General features: G+C 39.0%; 1 protein-coding gene across 1 annotated transcript in view; it reads left to right on the top strand.

Moving 5' to 3' along the window:
* Nucleotides 1-18,859, top strand: part of COL6A1 (collagen type VI alpha 1 chain) — a 71,846-nt gene extending 52,987 nt beyond the window's left edge. The window contains exons 26-35 of the mRNA XM_053698901.1: nucleotides 3,024-3,089; nucleotides 3,573-3,608; nucleotides 3,934-3,970; nucleotides 11,505-11,513; nucleotides 12,736-12,869; nucleotides 13,005-13,114; nucleotides 13,276-13,462; nucleotides 14,934-15,108; nucleotides 15,196-15,225; nucleotides 16,706-18,859. Coding sequence (XP_053554876.1) covers nucleotides 3,024-3,089; nucleotides 3,573-3,608; nucleotides 3,934-3,970; nucleotides 11,505-11,513; nucleotides 12,736-12,869; nucleotides 13,005-13,114; nucleotides 13,276-13,462; nucleotides 14,934-15,108; nucleotides 15,196-15,225; nucleotides 16,706-17,319 — 1,398 coding nt within the window. The 3' untranslated portion in view covers nucleotides 17,320-18,859. The remainder of the gene's footprint in view (nucleotides 1-3,023; nucleotides 3,090-3,572; nucleotides 3,609-3,933; nucleotides 3,971-11,504; nucleotides 11,514-12,735; nucleotides 12,870-13,004; nucleotides 13,115-13,275; nucleotides 13,463-14,933; nucleotides 15,109-15,195; nucleotides 15,226-16,705) is intronic.
* The last annotated feature ends 517 nt before the right edge of the window (nucleotides 18,860-19,376 follow it).

Here is a 19,376-nt window from a genome sequence, read left to right as displayed (position 1 = left end):
GGAGGGCAGATTAGGGGTTAATACTTTTTATTATAGGGTTATTGAGGCGGGAGTGAGGCGGATTAGGGGTTAATAACTTTATTATAGTAGCGGTGAGATCCGCTCGGCAGATTAGGGGTTAATAAGTGTAGGTAGCTGGCGGCGACGTTGTGGGGGGCAGATTAGGGGTTAATAAATATAATATAGGGGTCGGCGGTGTTAGGGGCAGCAGATTAGGGGTACATAGCTATAATGTAGCTGGCGGCGGCGTGCGGACGGCAGATTAGGGGTTAATAAGTGTAGGTAGCTGGCGGCGACATTGTGGGGGGCAGATTAGGGGTTAATAAATATAATATAGGGGTTGGCAGTGTTAGGGGCAGCAGATTAGGGGTACATAAGGATAACGTAGGTGGCGGTCGGCAGATTAGCGGTTAAAAAAATGTAATCGAGTGGCGGCGATGTGGGGGGACCTCGGTTTAGGGGTACATAGGTAGTTTATTGGTGTTAGTGTACTTTAGAGCACAGTAGTTAAGAGCTTTATGAACCGGCGTTAGCCCAGAAAGCTCTTAACTACTGACTTTTTTCTGCGGCTGGAGTTTTGTCGTTAGAATTCTAACGCTCACTTCAGCCACGACTCTAAATACCGGAGTTAGAAAGATCCCATTGAAAAGATAGGATACGCAATTGACGTAAGGGGATCTGCGGTATGGAAAAGTCGCGGCTGAAAAGTGAGCGTTAGACCCTTTTTTGACTGACTCCAAATACCGGCAGTAGCCTAAAACCAGCGTTAGGAGCCTCTAACGCTGGTTTTCACGGCTACCGCCAAACTCCAAATCTAGGCCATATTAAGTGCTGATATCGCTACGTTTCTCGACCCTCCAGCCATTTTATCAGCCGTTTAGTTCCTAGTGGTGCATTGTTGGTCCTGCTTAGGTATCCTTTTCGACAAAGAATGCAAAAAGAATGAACAAAAATTAGATAAATAAGTAAAATGGAAAGTGTTTACAACTGCATGCTCTGTCTGAATCATGAAAGTTATTTTTTTCTTTACTGTCCCTTTAATCTTTTTGCAGAATAAACCAACATTATAACTCTTTGAGTGTCAGAGAGCTGTAGCCCATTATATAGAATGTATTGAAGTCCTCTTTGATAGTCAAGGGATTAATTAAATGAGGCTTCCCTGTATTCCACACACGATATCATAGTTTATCACGCACCATAAGACCAAGATATCAGTAATATTTTGTTACTATCTTTTGTATATAAATGGGTAGGAGTTGTACAAAGATTTGGAAACCTGCATATACTGTAAAAGTATTCGATGGTGACATTGAGAGTATCAACATCTGCAGAAGGCTGCATCACCCACAAATACCAACAAGTTCTACGACTCTACACACAATTCCAGAATACTTATCACATATTCATCATAACATATTTCACAGTTCCATGAGGTCTGGTCCATATTCAGAGGGTAAAAACAAAGTCCAGATCCCCAAAAGATAAAGGGGCGTAGGCCTGCTTTAGAGTTACCATATTATGTATATCACCTTTATAGAGGTGTGCTTGTGAACTAGCAAAAGTGCATGATAAACTATTAGAGAGAAGATGAGGGATATGAGGAAAGAAGTTCAGAGAACTGATTACTGTAGGTTATTTGCATCCCTGAACATATGTGTCTTTAAGAAATGCTAAAACCCCTGAAACCTTGAGGCTAATTTCACAAAATGAGGCAACAAAACAGGTACAGTTCTACAAATGTTATGTAAACACAAATGTGGAGAAGTAGTGAGATAGAAGAGAGGCTGGGAGAATATCTGCAGGCAAAGATATGGTGAAGGCTTTGTATGTTATAGTTAAATTATGTATTTCCTTGATGGAAATCCAGTGGAGGAATTCCTATTAGTGGGAGGGATTTTGTGATTTTAGAATTGTAAACAGTTCACAACAGCTGAGGAAATGAAAGGAGATATGGGCCTATAATTACTGCATGTTAAAGGGGAAGGGGACAGTAAAGTCAAAATTAAACTTACGGATTGGATAGAACATGTCATTTTAAACAAATTTCCAAGATTGAAAGAGAGAAAAGTATTTGATAATTTAAGTAAATAGAAAAGGATGTTCAGAATTACATGCTCTATCTGAGTCATAAATGTTTAAATTGGATTTTCCCTTTAAAGGGCCATAATACCCAAATGTTTAAACACTTGAAAATGATGCAGCATAGCTGTAAAAAGCTGACTAGAAAATATCACCTGAACATCTCTATGTAAAAAAGAAAGATATTTTACCTCAAAAGTTCCTCAGTAGCCACATCCCATTGTAAAGGACTTCTAAGCAGCATATCAGTATGTCTGTTCCGGGACAGCCGAAGGGATGAGCCTCGTGCACTCTCATGTTATTTCCCTATTCAGTGTAAGGAGGTTTACAACGAAATCTCATGAGAGTTAAGTCAAATCTCATGAGATCACAGTAAAAGAGTTCATGACCTCAGCACTGTTGATGCTGATTGGCTGCTGTTCATTTCTTCATTTTTTAAAAAAAATTTTTTACCTGCAGCTGGGCTGCAGCTGAATTATAACTTTTTACACAGAACTTACTCTGCTGAGCTGAGGAAATTGTGAGGTAAAATATCTTCCTTTTTTACATAGAGATGCTCAGGTGATATTTTCCTGTCAGCTTTTTACAGTTATACTGCATCAGTTTCAAATGATTTAGCATATGAGTATTATGTCCCTTTAATTAAGTAAGGTAAGAATTAATGTGATAGTTTGTAAAGCATGAGGTCACAAAAAAGGATAACCTTTTTGTGACCTCAACATACAACTGACCTCAACAACTGATAAACATTAAATATATTTCACAGATAATAAACTATAAGTAAAGGAAAAATATTTCCTTCCATTTTTTGGTTGGTCTTTGTTCAGTAAAATGTCAGCAAAATTATGTACCTTGGATAGAAACAAATGTTTCTGCATATATTTGTTTTGTTAGTAAAATGTATGATTATGGACCAGTCATTTGAGTAATATTTTCTCTTTCAGAACAATGTTCCAGGGCCCGGAGGTGCCAAGGGAGCAAAGGGCTATAGGGGCCAAGAAGGACCACTGGTGTGTATCCCTATATATAGCTGATTCCACTATACTTGGAGATTTTTTATAAAAATCTGAGAGATTTAATGGACTTTCTGGGTAACTTGGATGGGGCAGGTTACTTTAATGTCTATGTTTGTTTATTTTTTTCATATACTAAATTTGTCTATAAGGACATAAGTGATGGTAAAGTTTCTACTGTTATTATGAACTTTGACTTTCTCACTTTTGTCCTTGCTGGCTCTCAAAACAGGATAGCTATTGGTTGTGCTCAGTATATCAGGTGTAGCCACTGTTCCTGATGTTCTGTACATGGACTTCCTCAGTATCTAGTCTTTCTACTGGTGAAGGTTCCTGCTTCATAGCTGTGGAACACTGATAACCCCTTATGGCTATAGCCAGTGTATTACAAATTATATATGTGTTTTATCTGTTACTTATAGCCTCCTTAATCTGTATCATTCCGTCCAGATTGTCATGGTTCTTTTTTCTTTTCTGCAGGGACCCCAAGGACCTCCAGGACCACCTGGCCCTGATGTGAGTTAAAAATTATTCTTGCATAGTGTATGTCCTTTTATAAAATTAGATTTTGACACTGTGACTTGTTTCCTACTGAGGTTTTTAGGGTGTGGGATCCTTCCATTAGTTTATAGGTGATGAGTATGTAACCACTCCCAAAGTCACTTGCTGGCATAAAGACATTTAAGCTCTGTGACATGATGTACATTTTCCATATGACTCACTATGAATGTTTTATAGGGGTCTGACAACGCCATACTATGAAATTTGGCTTTGTTTAATGTGTCATATTTTGCATTTGCGCTAGATTTAAGGACTTAAACATATTTTCTCTATTACTCAGGAATGTGAAATTCTGGACATTATAATGAGAATGTGCTGTGAGTATGCCTCTTTTATAAATTAAATAATTTTTAAAAGCTAGAGACGGATGCTACTTATCCGTACAAACTCACTACTAACCTAATACAAAAATATACTCTGAAAAATAGGAGGCTGCCTATTTGATGTTTTTTGCATTAACAAGTGAGAAAGACTGTCAGTCTGTACAGTAAATATGCAAGGGGTGGGAAGGGAGAAGGTCAAGGTGTATGAGTATTTGTATGTATCTGCATATGTATTTCTATTAAGTCCAATATGTACAATTAAATATGGGACGTATATAGCAAAGAAATAAATGCCACTACCTTAATGGAAGTGATGCGTTAACTGACATGAATAATTTTAGGCAAGCCCTAATAGAAATGTATTACCTGAGAGAAATTATTGTGCTAAAATAGTTTTACACATCCAAGCTATGTGTCATGATTATTGTGGAGACAGGAAAGAGAGAGCGCCTAATAGTGCAATATCGTACTAGCGAATCAGGAACAAAACAATGACAGTAACATTGGAAAGGTACTCACAAAAGAGTTGGCACTCACAAGTAGTGCATACGGGCAGGCTGACCTTTGACAGCAGTCAGTACACTGGGGGTCTATCCTGTACAAGATCCACCTCAGATGGGTATCGTGAATGCTGAAGTGAAGAGGATTTCGTTGCACACAGGATGTGTGTATTGTAGGTACGTCGGCGGTCCCAATCGAATGATGCAGTAAAAGGAATTCCTCTGCACACAGAATGTGTGTGTTGTAGATACGTCTGCAGTCCCAATTGGTCAGCTTGGTAGGTGTTGGGAATCTTTAAACACACAGCGTGTGTGAAACGGTTCGGTGTTTTAACAACAAACAGTCTGTGTGACTATTATGTTTATCTCCCTGGTTGAAATACTAAGGTAGGCTCAGGAGCAAGACACCTGCACGCTCCTGGCTGGCATGTCAAACTTGTCTTTTGTTCTGGCAATTTCCAGACTGTATTTTTTTTATAGTTATTACTTTTTTTTCCAATTTTTCAGAAATACTTGTTCCAATCTTATTTTTAGTCAAACACATCAAAGTTTATAAGTCCCTCCATATTTGATCTCCATTTCCCCACACAAACAATAATGGCTGCCGATCAGCAAAAACTGAAACTAAAAAAAATGTAACTGCTCTCCAAGCTATCCAGCCTCTCTCTCCAAGTGTCTGGCCACTCATCCTCAACTTGCTGGTCCAGCATTTTCTTCTCTCTTTACAGTTTTCTTCCTCTCTTTCTCTCTCTCTTACCCCTCTCTCTCTCTATCCCCTCTCTCTATTTCTCCTCCTCCTCTCTCTTCTCTTTCTCTGTCCTCCCTTTCTTTCTCCTTTCTATTCTCTATCTTCTCTCTCCTCCCTCTCTCCTCTTTCCCTCCTCCCTCTCTCCTCTTTCTCTTTCATCTTTCTATTTCCTCTTTCTCTTTCCTCTCTCTCTGTCTGTCCTCTCACCAACTGTCTGGCCATTCATCCTCAACTCTTGAGGTCAAGGCTCTCTGCAGGCCACTCCAGTTCCTCCACACCAAGCTCCTCAAACCATGTGTTTATGGATCTTGCTTTGTGCACATGGGCACAATCATGTTGGAACAGGAAAATAGCCAAAAACATGGTTAATTTGATGGGAATTTTACCCCAATGCTAATTGTTTAAATTTTGAAGATATAAGTGTAAAGATTTAGCTTCTTTAAAGTACTTTAGTTTTTATAAAGTAAAGTTCGAACCTAGATTTTCTATTTATCTTTTCTAGGGAGAATAATTATAGACAGATATAAATCAGGCAATAAAATAGACAGCAAACAAGAAATATAAGACTGATAAAGTAATTGTCAAACAGGGTTTCCACACAGCCTTGTTTGCATAATTGTTCTCAGCCAGAGAGAGATAAGTAGAAAACCTAGGTTCAAACATAAAAAATAAATTAGAAAAGGCGCCTTATAGCGTAATACAGCAAATCACACACTTTAAGTCCTTCATTTGGATTCACAGCACTTTACTATATACTGCACATATATATTGATTGTGTATCTAAGCCATCTACTGGGTGACTAGAGATCCGGTCTGCTTATACTGCACTCTGTTTGCTTCACCAAATGTGAGTTTATTTCTCGCTTTACTTAAAGTGTGTCACTTGCTGTATTACGCTGTTAGGCACCTTCTCTGATTTATTTCTTATGATTTTTATGGTAGATGGCCTGACACCTGAGAAGAGCTGCCTGAGTATCCACAATTTTCATTTGCTGTATATACCATTTATTTGGACTGGACTTATATTTTTTGTATACACAATTTATATTTTTCCTACCTTTTTGTAGGTGCCCCTATTGGCACAGATTTATGTTTGTTTAATATAAGATTGAGTGATTTGTTCATAGGTTCAAACATGGCAGCACCCATTACTTTATAGATTCTCAGTGTAACTTTGAAAACCAACAATTTCTGAGTTAAATTAAAGAAAAAGGGAACAAAATTAAGGCCTAGATTTGGAGTTTGGCGTTAGCCGTGAAAACCAGCGTTAGAGGCTCCTAACACTGGTTTTAGGCTAACTCCGGTATTTGGAGTCACTCAAAATAGGGTCTAACGCTCACTTTTCAGCCGCGACTTTTCCATACCGCAGATCCCCTTACGTCAATTGCGTATCCTATCTTTTCAATGGGATCTTTCTAACTCCGGTATTTAGAGTCGTGTCTGAAGTGAGCGTTAGACATCTAACGACAAAACTCCAGCCGCAGGAAGAAAGTCAGTAGTTAAGAGCTTTCTGGGCTAACGCCGGTTCATAAAGCTCTTAACTACTGTACTCTAAAGTACACTAACACCCATAAACTACCTATGTACCCCTAAACCGAGGCCCCCCCACATCGCCGCCACTCGATTAAATTTTTTTAACCCCTAATCTGCCGACCGCCACCTACGTTATACTTATGTACCCCTAATCTGCTGCCCCTAACACTGCCGACCCCTGTATTATATTTATTAACCCCTAATCTGCCCCCCACAACGTCGCCGCCAGCTACCTACAATAATTAACCCCTAATCTGCCGACCGCAAAGCGCCGCCACCTACATTATAGCTATGTACCCCTAATCTGCTGCCCCTAACACCGCCGACCCCTATATTATATTTATTAACCCCTAATCTGCCCCCCTCAACGTCGCCTCCACCTGCCTATACTTATTAACCCCTAATCTGCCGAGCGGACCGCACCGCTACTATTATAAAGTTATTAACCCCTAATCCGCCTCACTAACCCTATAATAAATAGTATTAACCCCTAATCTGCCCTCCCTAACATCGCCGACACCTAACTTCAATTATTAACCCCTAATCTGCCGACCGGAGCTCACCTCTATTCTAATAAATGGATTACCCCTAAAGCTAAGTCTAACCCTAACACTAACACCCCCCTAAATTAAATATAATTTTAATCTAACGAAATTAATTAACTCTTATTAAATAAATTATTCCTATTTAAAGCTAAATACTTACCTGTAAAATAAACCCTAATATAGCTACAATATAACAAATAATTACATTGTAGCTATTTTAGGATTAATATTTATTTTACAGGCAACTTTGTAATTATTTTAACCAGGTACAATAGCTATTAAATAGTTAAGAACTATTTAATAGTTACCTAGTTAAAATAATTACAAAATTACCTGTAAAATAAATCCTAACCTAAGTTACAATTAAACCTAACACTATACTATCATTAAATTAATTAAATAAAATACCTACAATTACCTACAATTAAACCTAACACTACACTATCAATACATTAATTAAATACAATATCTACAAATAACTACAATGAAATAAACTAACTAAAGTACAAAAAATAAAAAAGAACTAAGTTACAAAAAATAAAAAAATATCTACAAACATAAGAAAAATATTACAACAATTTTAAACTAATTACACCTACTCTAAGCCCCCTAATAAAATAACAAAGCCCCCCAAAATAAAAAATGCCCTACCCTATTCTAAATTACTAAAGTTAAAAGCTCTTTTACCTTACCAGCCCTGAACAGGGCCCTTTGCGGGGCATGCCCCAAAAAGTTCAGCTCTTTTGCCTGTAAAAAAAAACATACAATACCCCCCCCCAACATTACAACCCACCACCCACATACCCCTAATCTAACCCAAACCCCCCTTAAATAAACCTAACACTAAGCCCCTGAAGATCATCCTACCTTGTCTTCACCTCACCAGGTATCACCGATCCGTCCTGGCTCCAAAATCTTCATCCAACCCAAGCGGGGGTTGGCGATCCATCATCCGGTGGCTGAAGAGGTCCAGAAGAGGCTCCAAAGTCTTCATCCTATCCGGGAAGAAGAGGCAATCCGGACCGGCAACCATCTTGATCCAAGCGGCATCTTCTATCTTCATCCGATGACGACCGGCTCCATCCTGAAGACCTCCACCGCGGACCCATCTTCTTCCGGCGACGTCCAACTGAAGAATGACGGTTCCTTTAAGGGATGTCATCCAAGATGGCGTCCCTCGAATTCCGATTGGCTGATAGGATTCTATCAGCCAATCGGAATTAAGGTAGGAATCGGATTGAACTTGATTCTGATTGGCTGATTCCATCAGCCAATCAGAATATTCCTACCTTAATTCCGATTGGCTGATAGAATCCTATCAGCCAATCGGAATTCGAGGGACGCCATCTTGGATGACATCCCTTAAAGGAACCGTCATTCTTCAGTTGGACGTCGCCGGAAGAAGATGGGTCCGCGGTGGAGGTCTTCAGGATGGAGCCGGTCGTCATCGGATGAAGATAGAAGATGCCGCTTGGATCAAGATGGTTGCCGGTCCGGATCGCCTCTTCTTCCCGGATAGGATGAAGACTTTGGAGCCTCTTCTGGACCTCTTCAGCCACCGGATGATGGATCGCCAACCCCCGCTTGGGTTGGATGAAGATTTTGGAGCCAGGACGGATCGGTGATACCTGGTGAGGTGAAGACAAGGTAGGATAATCTTCAGGGGCTTAGTGTTAGGTTTATTTAAGGGGGTTTGGGTTAGATTAGGGGTATGTGGGTGGTGGGTTGTAATGTTGGGGGGGTATTGTATGTTTTTTTTTACAGACAAAAGAGCTGAACTTCTTGGGGCATGCCCCGCAAAGGGCCCTGTTCAGGGCTGGTAAGGTAAAAGAGCTTTTAACTTTAGTAATTTAGAATAGGGTAGGGCATTTTTTATTTTGGGGGGCTTTGTTGTTTTATTAGGGGGCTTAGAGTAGGTGTAATTAGTCTAAAATTGTTGTAATATTTTTCTTATGTTTGTAGATATTTTTTTATTTTTTGTAACTTAGTTCTTTTTTATTTTTTGTACTTTATTTAGTTTATTTCATTGTAGTTATTTGTAGATATTGTATTTAATTAATGTATTGATAGTGTAGTGTTAGGTTTAATTGTAGGTAATTGTAGGTATTTTATTTAATTAATTTAATGATAGTATAGTGTTAGGTTTAATTGTAACTTAGGTTAGGATTTATTTTACAGGTAATTTTGTAATTATTTTAACTAGGTAACTATTAAATAGTTCTTAACTATTTAATAGCTATTGTACATGGTTAAAATAATTACAAAGTTGCCTGTAAAATAAATATTAATCCTAAAATAGCTACAATGTAATTATAATTTATATTGTAGCTATATTAGGATTTATTTTACAGGTAAGTATTTAGCTTTAAATAGGAATAATTTATTTAATAAGAGTTAATTTATTTCGTTAGATTAAAATTATATTTAATTTAGGGGGGTGTTAGTGTTAGGGTTAGACTTAGCTTTAGGGGTTAATCCATTTATTAGAATAGTGGTGAGCTCCGGTCGGCAGATTAGGGGTTAATAATTGAAGTTAGGTGTCGGCGATGTTAGGGAGGGCAGATTAGGGGTTAATACTATTTATTATAGGGTTAGTGAGGCGGATTAGGGGTTAATAACTTTATAATAATAGCGGTGCGGTCCGGTCGGCAGATTAGGGGTTAATAAGTGTAGGCAGGTGGAGGTGACGTTGTGGGGGGCAGATTAGGGGTTAATAAATATAATATAGGGGTCGGCGGTGTTAGGGGCAGCAGATTAGGGGTACATAAGGATAATGTAAGTAGCGGCGGTTTACGGAGCGGCAGATTAGGGGTTAAAAATAAAATGCAGGTGTCAGCGATAGCGGGGGCGGCAGATTAGGGGTTAATAAGTGTAAGGTTAGGGGTGTTTAGACTCGGGGTACATGTTAGGGTGTTAGGTGCAGACTTAGGAAGTGTTTACGCATAGCAAACAATGGGGCTGCGTTAGGAGCTGAACACGGCTTTTTTGCAGGTGTTAGGTTTTTTTTCAGCTCAAACAGCCCCATTGTTTTCTATGGGGGAATCGTGCACGAGCACGTTTTTGAGGCTGGCCGCTTGAGTAAGCAACTCTGGTATTGAGAGTTGAAGCTGCGTTAAAAATGCTCTACGCTCCTTTTTTGGAGCCTAACGCAGCCTTTATGTGGACTCTCAATACCAGAGTTATTTTTATGGTGCGGCCAGAAAAAAGCCAGCATTAGATTTTTGGGTCGTTACCGACAAAACTCCAAATCTAGCCGTAAGAAAGTAAGTTTTAACTAGACATATTCAAAAATGTTACGATATCCTAATGTTTAACCTCCCTTTAAATATGAATTCATAAACCATCAAACCTCAAAACGATGAGAGTAAATCAGATGGAATACTTATATTGTTGAAAACCGAACAAGCCAAGTTAGGGTTTTTATCATCTCATCCTATCCTCAAATACACTCTTTCTTTGAAATCTGTACAGTGAGAACACACTGGACATTGGGGCGTAGCTCTAGACACAATCCATAGCAAAATTACTGCTACATAGCGGCAACTCTGTTTTTATCAATTGTGGTTGTGTGGTATTCAAATACAGCCAAACATTATAGCAATAGCCATATAGTAAGGAACACAACCACATGTCAACAGCTATTTGTTTCAATATAAGTTGCTACAAACATTTTTAGGTTGCCTTAAGATCCTGTTTATATTAAATCCCAGCTGTTCTTCTGCTGTTACATTCAAATCACTGTTGTACAGATGTCACTATCAAAATTTCAACTGTGGCTATCTATGATGTAGATATGGAAAAACTGGCTAATGGGAGAAGATAAGTAAATAGTCTGACATTGCTATAACTGAGCACATTTATAATACAACTAGACACAAATAGATACTATAAATACCCTGTTGTTCCAAATATTTTTATATAGTTGTTCTAATTGAATGGTTTAGCATAATCCAGGACTAAACCCAAGTTAAAATAAGACACGATAATAGACATATATTTCCATGAAGCATTATCTACACCAGCATATACATCAAATAAGGGAGACTGGAAAGTAGAAGTGTTGGCATAGCCTGCTAAGAATCTTGATACCTTTACTTAGACCGGATCTTATTAAACATACCAGTATAGACTTTATTTGAAATTGCCAGTGTTCAGGTATCAGATTGTTTCTTGTTTCTAATTATTTCTCTCTTTCCTTGCAGCTTGCTGTGGTACGTATATATTTCCAGCTCCAGACCCTACAAGTCTCCACCAATCCTTTCCTTTTCTGTACCTATTGGCATTTCCCATTCTTTGACTTACATGTCTCCTTCCATCTTTTGGTCCCACAAATGTCCTTTCTTAATCTGGGGCCCACCATTTGTTTTCCCTACACTTCATTATTGTTGTTCTCCATTCCCATCTAAATCATCTGATCATGACATGTCTACAGTGCACTGCTCCTCCTTATACAAGAGGCAAAGGTTTCATTAAATGTAAATAAAATACACACTCAAGGATCCACATTCCTAAATTCCAAATGCCATATATGTGGGGGGGGGGGGGCAGCAGTGTATTTAGCTTTATTGCAGCTCTAGGCACATTATATATGCAGTCATCTCTAACCCCTCTTGCAACTATTTATTCTTTCAAGTTGCTTGTTTCATAGTTCATTTCATAATAAAAACTGCCACAAACTGAGTACCAATATTTTTAAACACATGGGGGCCCATTTATCAAGCTCCGGATGGAGCTTGAGGGTCCGTGTTTCTGGTGAGCCTGCAGGCTCGCCAGAAACACCAGTTATGAAGCAGCGGTCTAAAGACCGCTGCTCCATAACCTGTCCACCTGCTCTGAGCAGGTGGACAGACATCGCCGCAATTCAATCCGATCAAGTACGATTGGGTTGATTGACACCCCCCTGCTGGGGGTGGCATTGCACCAGCAGCTCACAAGAGCTGCTGGTGCAATGCTGACAATGGAGAGCGTATTGCTTTCCGGATTCAGCGAGGTCTGACGGACCTGATCCGCACTGTCGGATCAGGTCCGACAGACCTTTGTTAAATAGGCCCCATGGTGACAATACAGTCATATTAGATTATTAGACTAAGGCATATTAATGTGAGATAAGGAAAGGTAGAGTTGGAGGATGGCCTACCAAGAATTAAGGTACTGAGAAACTCTAATGGAACAAAGCAGTTTGGGGGGGGGGCATTATTATTCTTGGAGCTAGTAGAATACTTGTAAATAACAGCAATTTGTACTTAATTATCAATAATTTATTTTGCTCTGATAGTAACACATTTCTGACCTCATCTCCACTCATCTAATAAGGTTAGACAGGACATGGGGTAGGATCAACCAGGAGAGTCATTTGTTATACTGTACAGTTAGGATGAATGACAGGGGGTTTAGAGCAGGGTCTTCGTTACCCTTTGCTTTGTGTATCCCCAGAATGCACTTGTGGTCCAGTGGATATTCTGTTCGTGGTTGATAGCTCTGAGAGTATCGGACTTTCCAACTTTCAGATTTCAAAAGAATTCATTATCAAGGTCATTGATCGATTGAGCCGAGACGAACATGTCAAGGTGAGGCTTCTCCCCACATCAGAGACTGTAATATTTCATATATTTTATACTAATTCTCCTTTCTTATTCTGAATCTGTCTCTTTACCTACCTAATATTTGAGTCAGTTACAGTGTTCTTTGTCTTTTTCTGGCAGTTTGACACCGGAGGTTCCAGTGTTGGAGTACTACAGTACAGTCATGGGAACACCCAGGAATCTGTTGTCATGGGAGATGCAAACATTCAGTCTATAGGCCAGTTAAAGGAGTAAGTACTAACACATTTACTACAAGGGTCAGCTTTCATGTGTTAGCATTTCATGTGAGTCCAAGTCCAAGACCAAGGCAATTAGTGACTGTTACTGACTGACGCATACTATAGACCCAGACACAATACAGCAATCCTGATCTCCACACTTTGTTTTTTAGGGCTGTCAAGAATCTAGGCTGGATTGCAGGAGGTACATGGACAGGAGAAGCTCTAGCTGTCACTAGGGATAAAATTTTGAGCCGCTTCAAGACTGATAAGAGAGTGGCTCTGGTGCTAACTGACGGACACTCCGACATCCTGAGGGACAAGACTCCACTCAACTCACTGTGTGAAGGCAACGTCCAGGTGAGCATATTCCTGACTCTCACTGCCACTCTGTTCAATCACTCCCCCTTGTTCTTTAGCTTTTATCAACTTTTTCCCCTTCCCCACTCTCTCATTGCTATCTGTGGGCCCAATGATCTAAACCCCTCTAGACTTGCGAGATTATCTAAAACATCTCTTCAGTACTTTATAATATAATGCTAAAAATAAAAATAAAGATTTTAAATGATTTCTCTCCCTGCCTGTGAGCATATAACCCTCTGGTCCTAACTCTTCAAACATCTCCTTCACCCATTACCCTCTATATTCTGTCTATATCTTCTTCCTCACATACTCACAACTGGTTAGAGAAGAATTTCATACCATTAAATATACCATTTGAATTGATGTTTTAAAGGAATAGTCTAGTCAAAATTAAACTTTCATGATTCACATAGAGCATGCAATTTTAAGCAACTTTATAATTTACTCCTATTATCAATTTTTCTTCGTTCTTTTTGTAACTATTTGAATGTAATTTTAGAAGTCGGCCCATGTTTGTTTCAGAGCCTGAGTAGTGCTTGCTGATTGGTGGCTACATTTAGACGCTGAACCAAAAATGGGCCGGCTCCTATGCTACATTCATGTTTTTTAAAATAAAGATACCAAGAGAACAAAGAAAAATTGATAATAGGAGTAAATTAGAAAGTTGTTTAAAATTGCATGCTCTATCTGAATCATGAAAGTTTATTTTTGACTAGACTAGTCCTTTACTTTAAGTATAGGCTCCAATTCATAGCTCTATGTGAATCAGGGATAGGAAGGAAATGGCATCTCACAATATTTCAATACTTTAGATAAGGTTTTCAGCTAATAAAAGCATGGTGCAGATCCCTGATGGTGCTAACTGAAGTACCTCCCGCCTTGGGTTTTCACGTTCAAAGTCGTGCAAAAGTAATATGTTGTTTTTATCATCTGCTTTGTGCTGCATTAATTTCATTATTACTTTCACAAAGATATTTAAACAGTGATATTCCATTCCAACAAAAAAACACTTTTTCTGGCATAAAAACATGATTTTTTTGGGGGGGGGGCTTTCTTATTTCAAGAGCCGTGACTGATTTTTTCGACATATCTTGGCTGATTGCCAAGCATTTTATCAATGTTAAACATTTTTTCATCTTTAGCTTACATCATTTCCTAGTTTAATAATTCAAAATTAGCTCAAATTAAACTTTGCAACTACAAAACTTTAACTTAATTAAAAATATAATCATTAGAATGTTTACTTTTGGAAGCAACTATGTGTTTGGGTGTTTAAAATTGTTCATTATAAATATACTCAAAATGATAAGAAATTGTTAACTGCATGTCATACATTAACTTCATTAGTTACATAAAAGTACAAAATAATGCTCTAATCAATGCTGGTATTCCCACAAACTCCCACAGTGATGAACTCCACAAATGTGCCCCCTCTTGTTATAACTTAAACTCACATTTTCCCTGCCAGGTGGTCTCTCTGGGCGTGGGAGACATCTTCCAGTCCCCTCCAAACCCAGATCAACTGCAAGAGATTGCTTGTGGGGGGACGACATACACACAGGGATTGTCTCTGCAAAGAGACAGCTATGCAGAACTGCTAGATGACCGCTTCCTAGAGAATGTGACTGCTCACATCTGCAAAGGTAAGTACTGGACAATGTAGAGATACAGCAGACAGCTTAACAATGTTTGAAGTTCTGTCTTTAATAATTCATTTTTTATTGTTACAGACAAAAAGTGCCCGGATTTTACCTGCCCCAGTGAGTATATTCTGTATTGTTCCTCTCCCACATACAGACACTTAGGGGCATATTTATCAAACTCCATATGGAGCTTGATACCCCTTGTTTCAGGCGAGCCTTCAGTCTTGCTGGAAACAGAAGTTATGAAGCAGCGGTCTAAAGACCGCTGCTCCATAACTTGTCCGCCTGCTCTGAGGCCGTGGGCAGAAATCAACCCGATCAAATATGATCGGGTTGGTTGACACCCCCTGCTAGTGGCCAATTGGCTGTGAATCTGCAGGGGGCGGCATTGCACCAGCAGTTCACAAGAACTGCTGGTGCAATGATAAATGCCAACAGCATATGCTTTCGGCATTTATCGATGTGTGGCGGACATGATCCGGTACTTCGTATCATGTCCGCTTGCACATTGATAAATATGCCCCTTAATCTGACATCTTTATTAAAACTACACTCATTGGGTGCTTGCAGAATAACATGCACATGTTGGGATATTCATGCCTCCCAACTGTCTAATTTAAGAACCAGACCGTTTTAGATCATGCTGTCCTCTTAAATAGGCAATCTATAACTCACACAAAAACCATTAATGCTTACCATTCTCTCTCAGGGCCCGATGAAAAAAGATTCGCCTCAATAGCATTATGTTCTTGCAGTCGAGATTGCAGTGGAAATGTTTTAAAGGGATGAAAAATCTGTTATAAGGCAGTCTCGCCGAGAGGCATTATACTATACTTCCCTATGGTAGACAAGGGGTTCTCTGCCACTGGTGGAATATTCAAAGCAGCAGCGCAGTGTTTTAGACACGTTTATTTAAGTAACAAACATAGTTAAAATACATAATATATTTTTCTACAGTATAATACATACTGTATCTATAACACTCCATATACACATGTGCAATATACCTACAAACCCCCAGCTCTTATAGGTTTATTATTCATGTACAAGTTTCACCATTGTCTTTTAACAAAAGACTTTCAGTTTCAGTTCACGAATTTAAATTGTATTGTCATTCAATAATGTCTAAATGTATCATTTACATTAAATCCTCGCTGCACATGATGACGCTGCTTTGAACATTCTGCCAATGGGAGAGAACCAGCGCCTCCCACAGAGAAGTGCACTAAAACGCCTCTCTGTGAGACTTCCTTCTAATTATTAGATCCCTTTAGAACATATTGAGGCCAATTTATTAAAGGTCTTGCGAACCTGATCCGACAGTGCGGATCATGTCTGCAAGACCTCGCTGAATGCGAAGAGCAATACGCTCTCCGTATTCAGCATAGCACCAGCAGCTTTTGTGAGCTGCTGGTGCAATGCCGCCCCCTGCAGACTCGCGGCTAATCGGCTGCCAGCAGGGGGTGTCAATCAGCCCGATCATATTCAATTGGGTTGAATTCCAGCGATGTTATATTCATAACTTTTAATTTTCAAAACTGTTTACAACAATAATTTATAACAATTTCCAAAACTCTAATTGTTGTTCTGCTTCCAGTCTCATTTACAGCGCCAGCTGACATCACATTGCTTGTTGACAGTTCTACTAGTGTTGGAAGTCGAAATTTTCAGACAACTAAGAACTTTGTAAAGTTAGTGGCACAACGTTTCCTTGGTGTAAAAGAGCCTACACCAGAGCCTGTACGCCTCTCAGTGGTGCAATATAGTGGCCGTGGCCAGCAGAAGGTGGAGGTGATGTTTGAGTCCAATTACACAGTGGTGGCAAATGCAGTGGAAAACATGCAGTTTTTGAATGATGCAACAGATGTTGGAGCAGCACTTCGAGCAATTACAGAATTGTACCGTGAAGATGTTAAAGCAGGAGCTAGCAAAAAGTTGCTAATTTTCTCTGATGGAAATACACAGGCAGAAGATACACTTCTGGAGGCTGTACGTGAAGCTCGGGGCACTGGTATCGAAATCTACATAATTGCTGTAGGGAGCCGACCTAATGAGAACAATTTGCAAGTCCTGTTGACAGGTTCTGCTGCAGTGCCTGATGCCCCCTTCCCTGACAGGAATCTGTTTAGAATCTCTGATTACCCTTCATTGCTACGAGGTGTCTTGTATCAGACCATTACAAGACGGGTTTCCCTCAATCCCTCACAATAGGGGTAAAGTGGGCCATTGGATATGTACCCACTACACTCTGAGCCTGATCTTGTACCTCCAGATTGCCATTGCAACATTCTCCATCACATCTGGGTATAATTGGGGGTACAAGCAGTATTAATATGAATACAGCCCTAGCCATGATTTGATAGCCACTTACATTTTTAAATTGACTCATAAGCAAACGTAGTGGGCTAAGCGACTTTAAAATCAGGTATTCTTTTGCAACTCTTTCAATGAAATATCAAACCTCAGAAAACATGATGTAGGAGCTGGGTGATGTGATTTATGCGGTGATGCTGACACATGTACATTTTAGCTTCTATATACCAAAATATTCACATTGAGTATTAGGTTATTGCACATTACTATTTTTGGATCTGTTTATCATTTTTATGATATGACAAGAGTTTTCCACAAACTAATCAAACATTATTATTATTGTCTGTTTAGTGACCCCATAAGGACCATATATATTTGGCATTACCCTATGCCCTATCTATTAGAAGCATCCTTAGCCCTTATGAGACTCACTAAACTGATTCAATATTTCTTCAACATGAGTCACAAATATTTGATTATTAAGTGAAGTTAGGCGGTATTCAGAATGTTCATCTCAGTGACAGCTAAAGTGGATCCATAAAAGGTTTAAAGTGTAAATCATGTTGGAGTGTGTACATACCTACACTAATTCACACAGTTAAATAGAGGTTTAAGAGTCTTGCCAAGTGGTGCCCATTCTTTCTTCTAGTGGTTCATTATCTAGAAAACTCATCAGACCTAAAATAAAAAACCCTAGCCCTACCAGTCTTAACTTGTGGGATTTACAAATACAAATACCTGATAATAACAATAATAATACTCAAAATTGGCTTTGCCCTCTAGGAGAAGGAAAATCTTAATTGGGACCACATAAGGTATGGGAGCAGAGTCTGTTCAGCAGAGGAAGGGACAAAGTAGACACAAAGAAAGTAAAGTGTGTTCATAATAAATAATACATATTTGTACCATGGTCCTTTCTTTACTAAATTGTGGGCTGAAAAGTTGAATCAAAGCAACTGTAAGATCATTTAATGACAACCATAGGCCAATTTTATAGCAACACACTCTACAGCAAACTAAAACCTGTGAGATTTAGGGAGCTCCAAGCTTCATTGACAGATGTTAAAAGATCCCACAGTATAATTGGCTCTATCAATGTGTTTGCTTTTTTTATATTTTGTACAAAACAACTAAGATGTATAGAGCCTGGTCAGGGAGTAATGAATCTGACAGATAAAGTCTTTGTGGTCAGCGTAGTCATGTCATGTTTTCACATACTAAGTATAGAGACAGTTGGGGGAGGGGCCTATATGTTTTTTTGGTGCTATATTCTGGGTAAGAGGAGGTCACATTATATTTCCTAACCCAGGGGGTATCAGGTGCTGGTTTTGTGGCATGGTGCTTGGTGGGTAATGTCAGTGAATTGCTTTGTCCATGCTCCTGTTATTGAATTTACTCAGAAACCTAACAATGAATAAAGGAATCCTGACCACTCTGATTTAGTGTATATGAGAGCACACCTAGGAGGCACTGTGTATTAGATGCAAAATATTAAAGTGCAAATGAGGTCACAGAGGTCATTTTATGTAAGAGAACAGGTAAGTCATACTGTGTATAAGAGCAAAGTAGGGGTCATACTATGGATAAGAACATAGAAAGATTCATACTATGTAAAATAGCAAAGCAGGGGACACTTTATCATAAAATCATAGGAGGGATCACTCTCTATAAGAATGCCAAAAGGCTCATACTGTGTTTAAGAACAAATGCAGGGGGAACCGTTTGTATAAGTTCAAGAAGGGGGTTGTTTTATTTTTAAAATCAAAGGAAAATACAGTCTGCATATTAGAACACAAGAGGCATCAGTGTGTATAAGACAAGCATATCAATTGTCAGGGTTTGTAAACAAGGAAATAGGGTATTTACTATGTATAAGAACAGAGGAGGCTCCACTATAAAAATGTAGGAGTGTTAGCACAGTGACTGTAAATAAATAAGATTAACCTGAAAATAGA

Source organism: Bombina bombina, chromosome 1, assembly GCF_027579735.1.
Source record: "Bombina bombina isolate aBomBom1 chromosome 1, aBomBom1.pri, whole genome shotgun sequence".
Lineage (NCBI taxonomy): Eukaryota > Metazoa > Chordata > Amphibia > Anura > Bombinatoridae > Bombina > Bombina bombina.
This window is presented reverse-complemented; position numbering and strand designations above follow the sequence as displayed.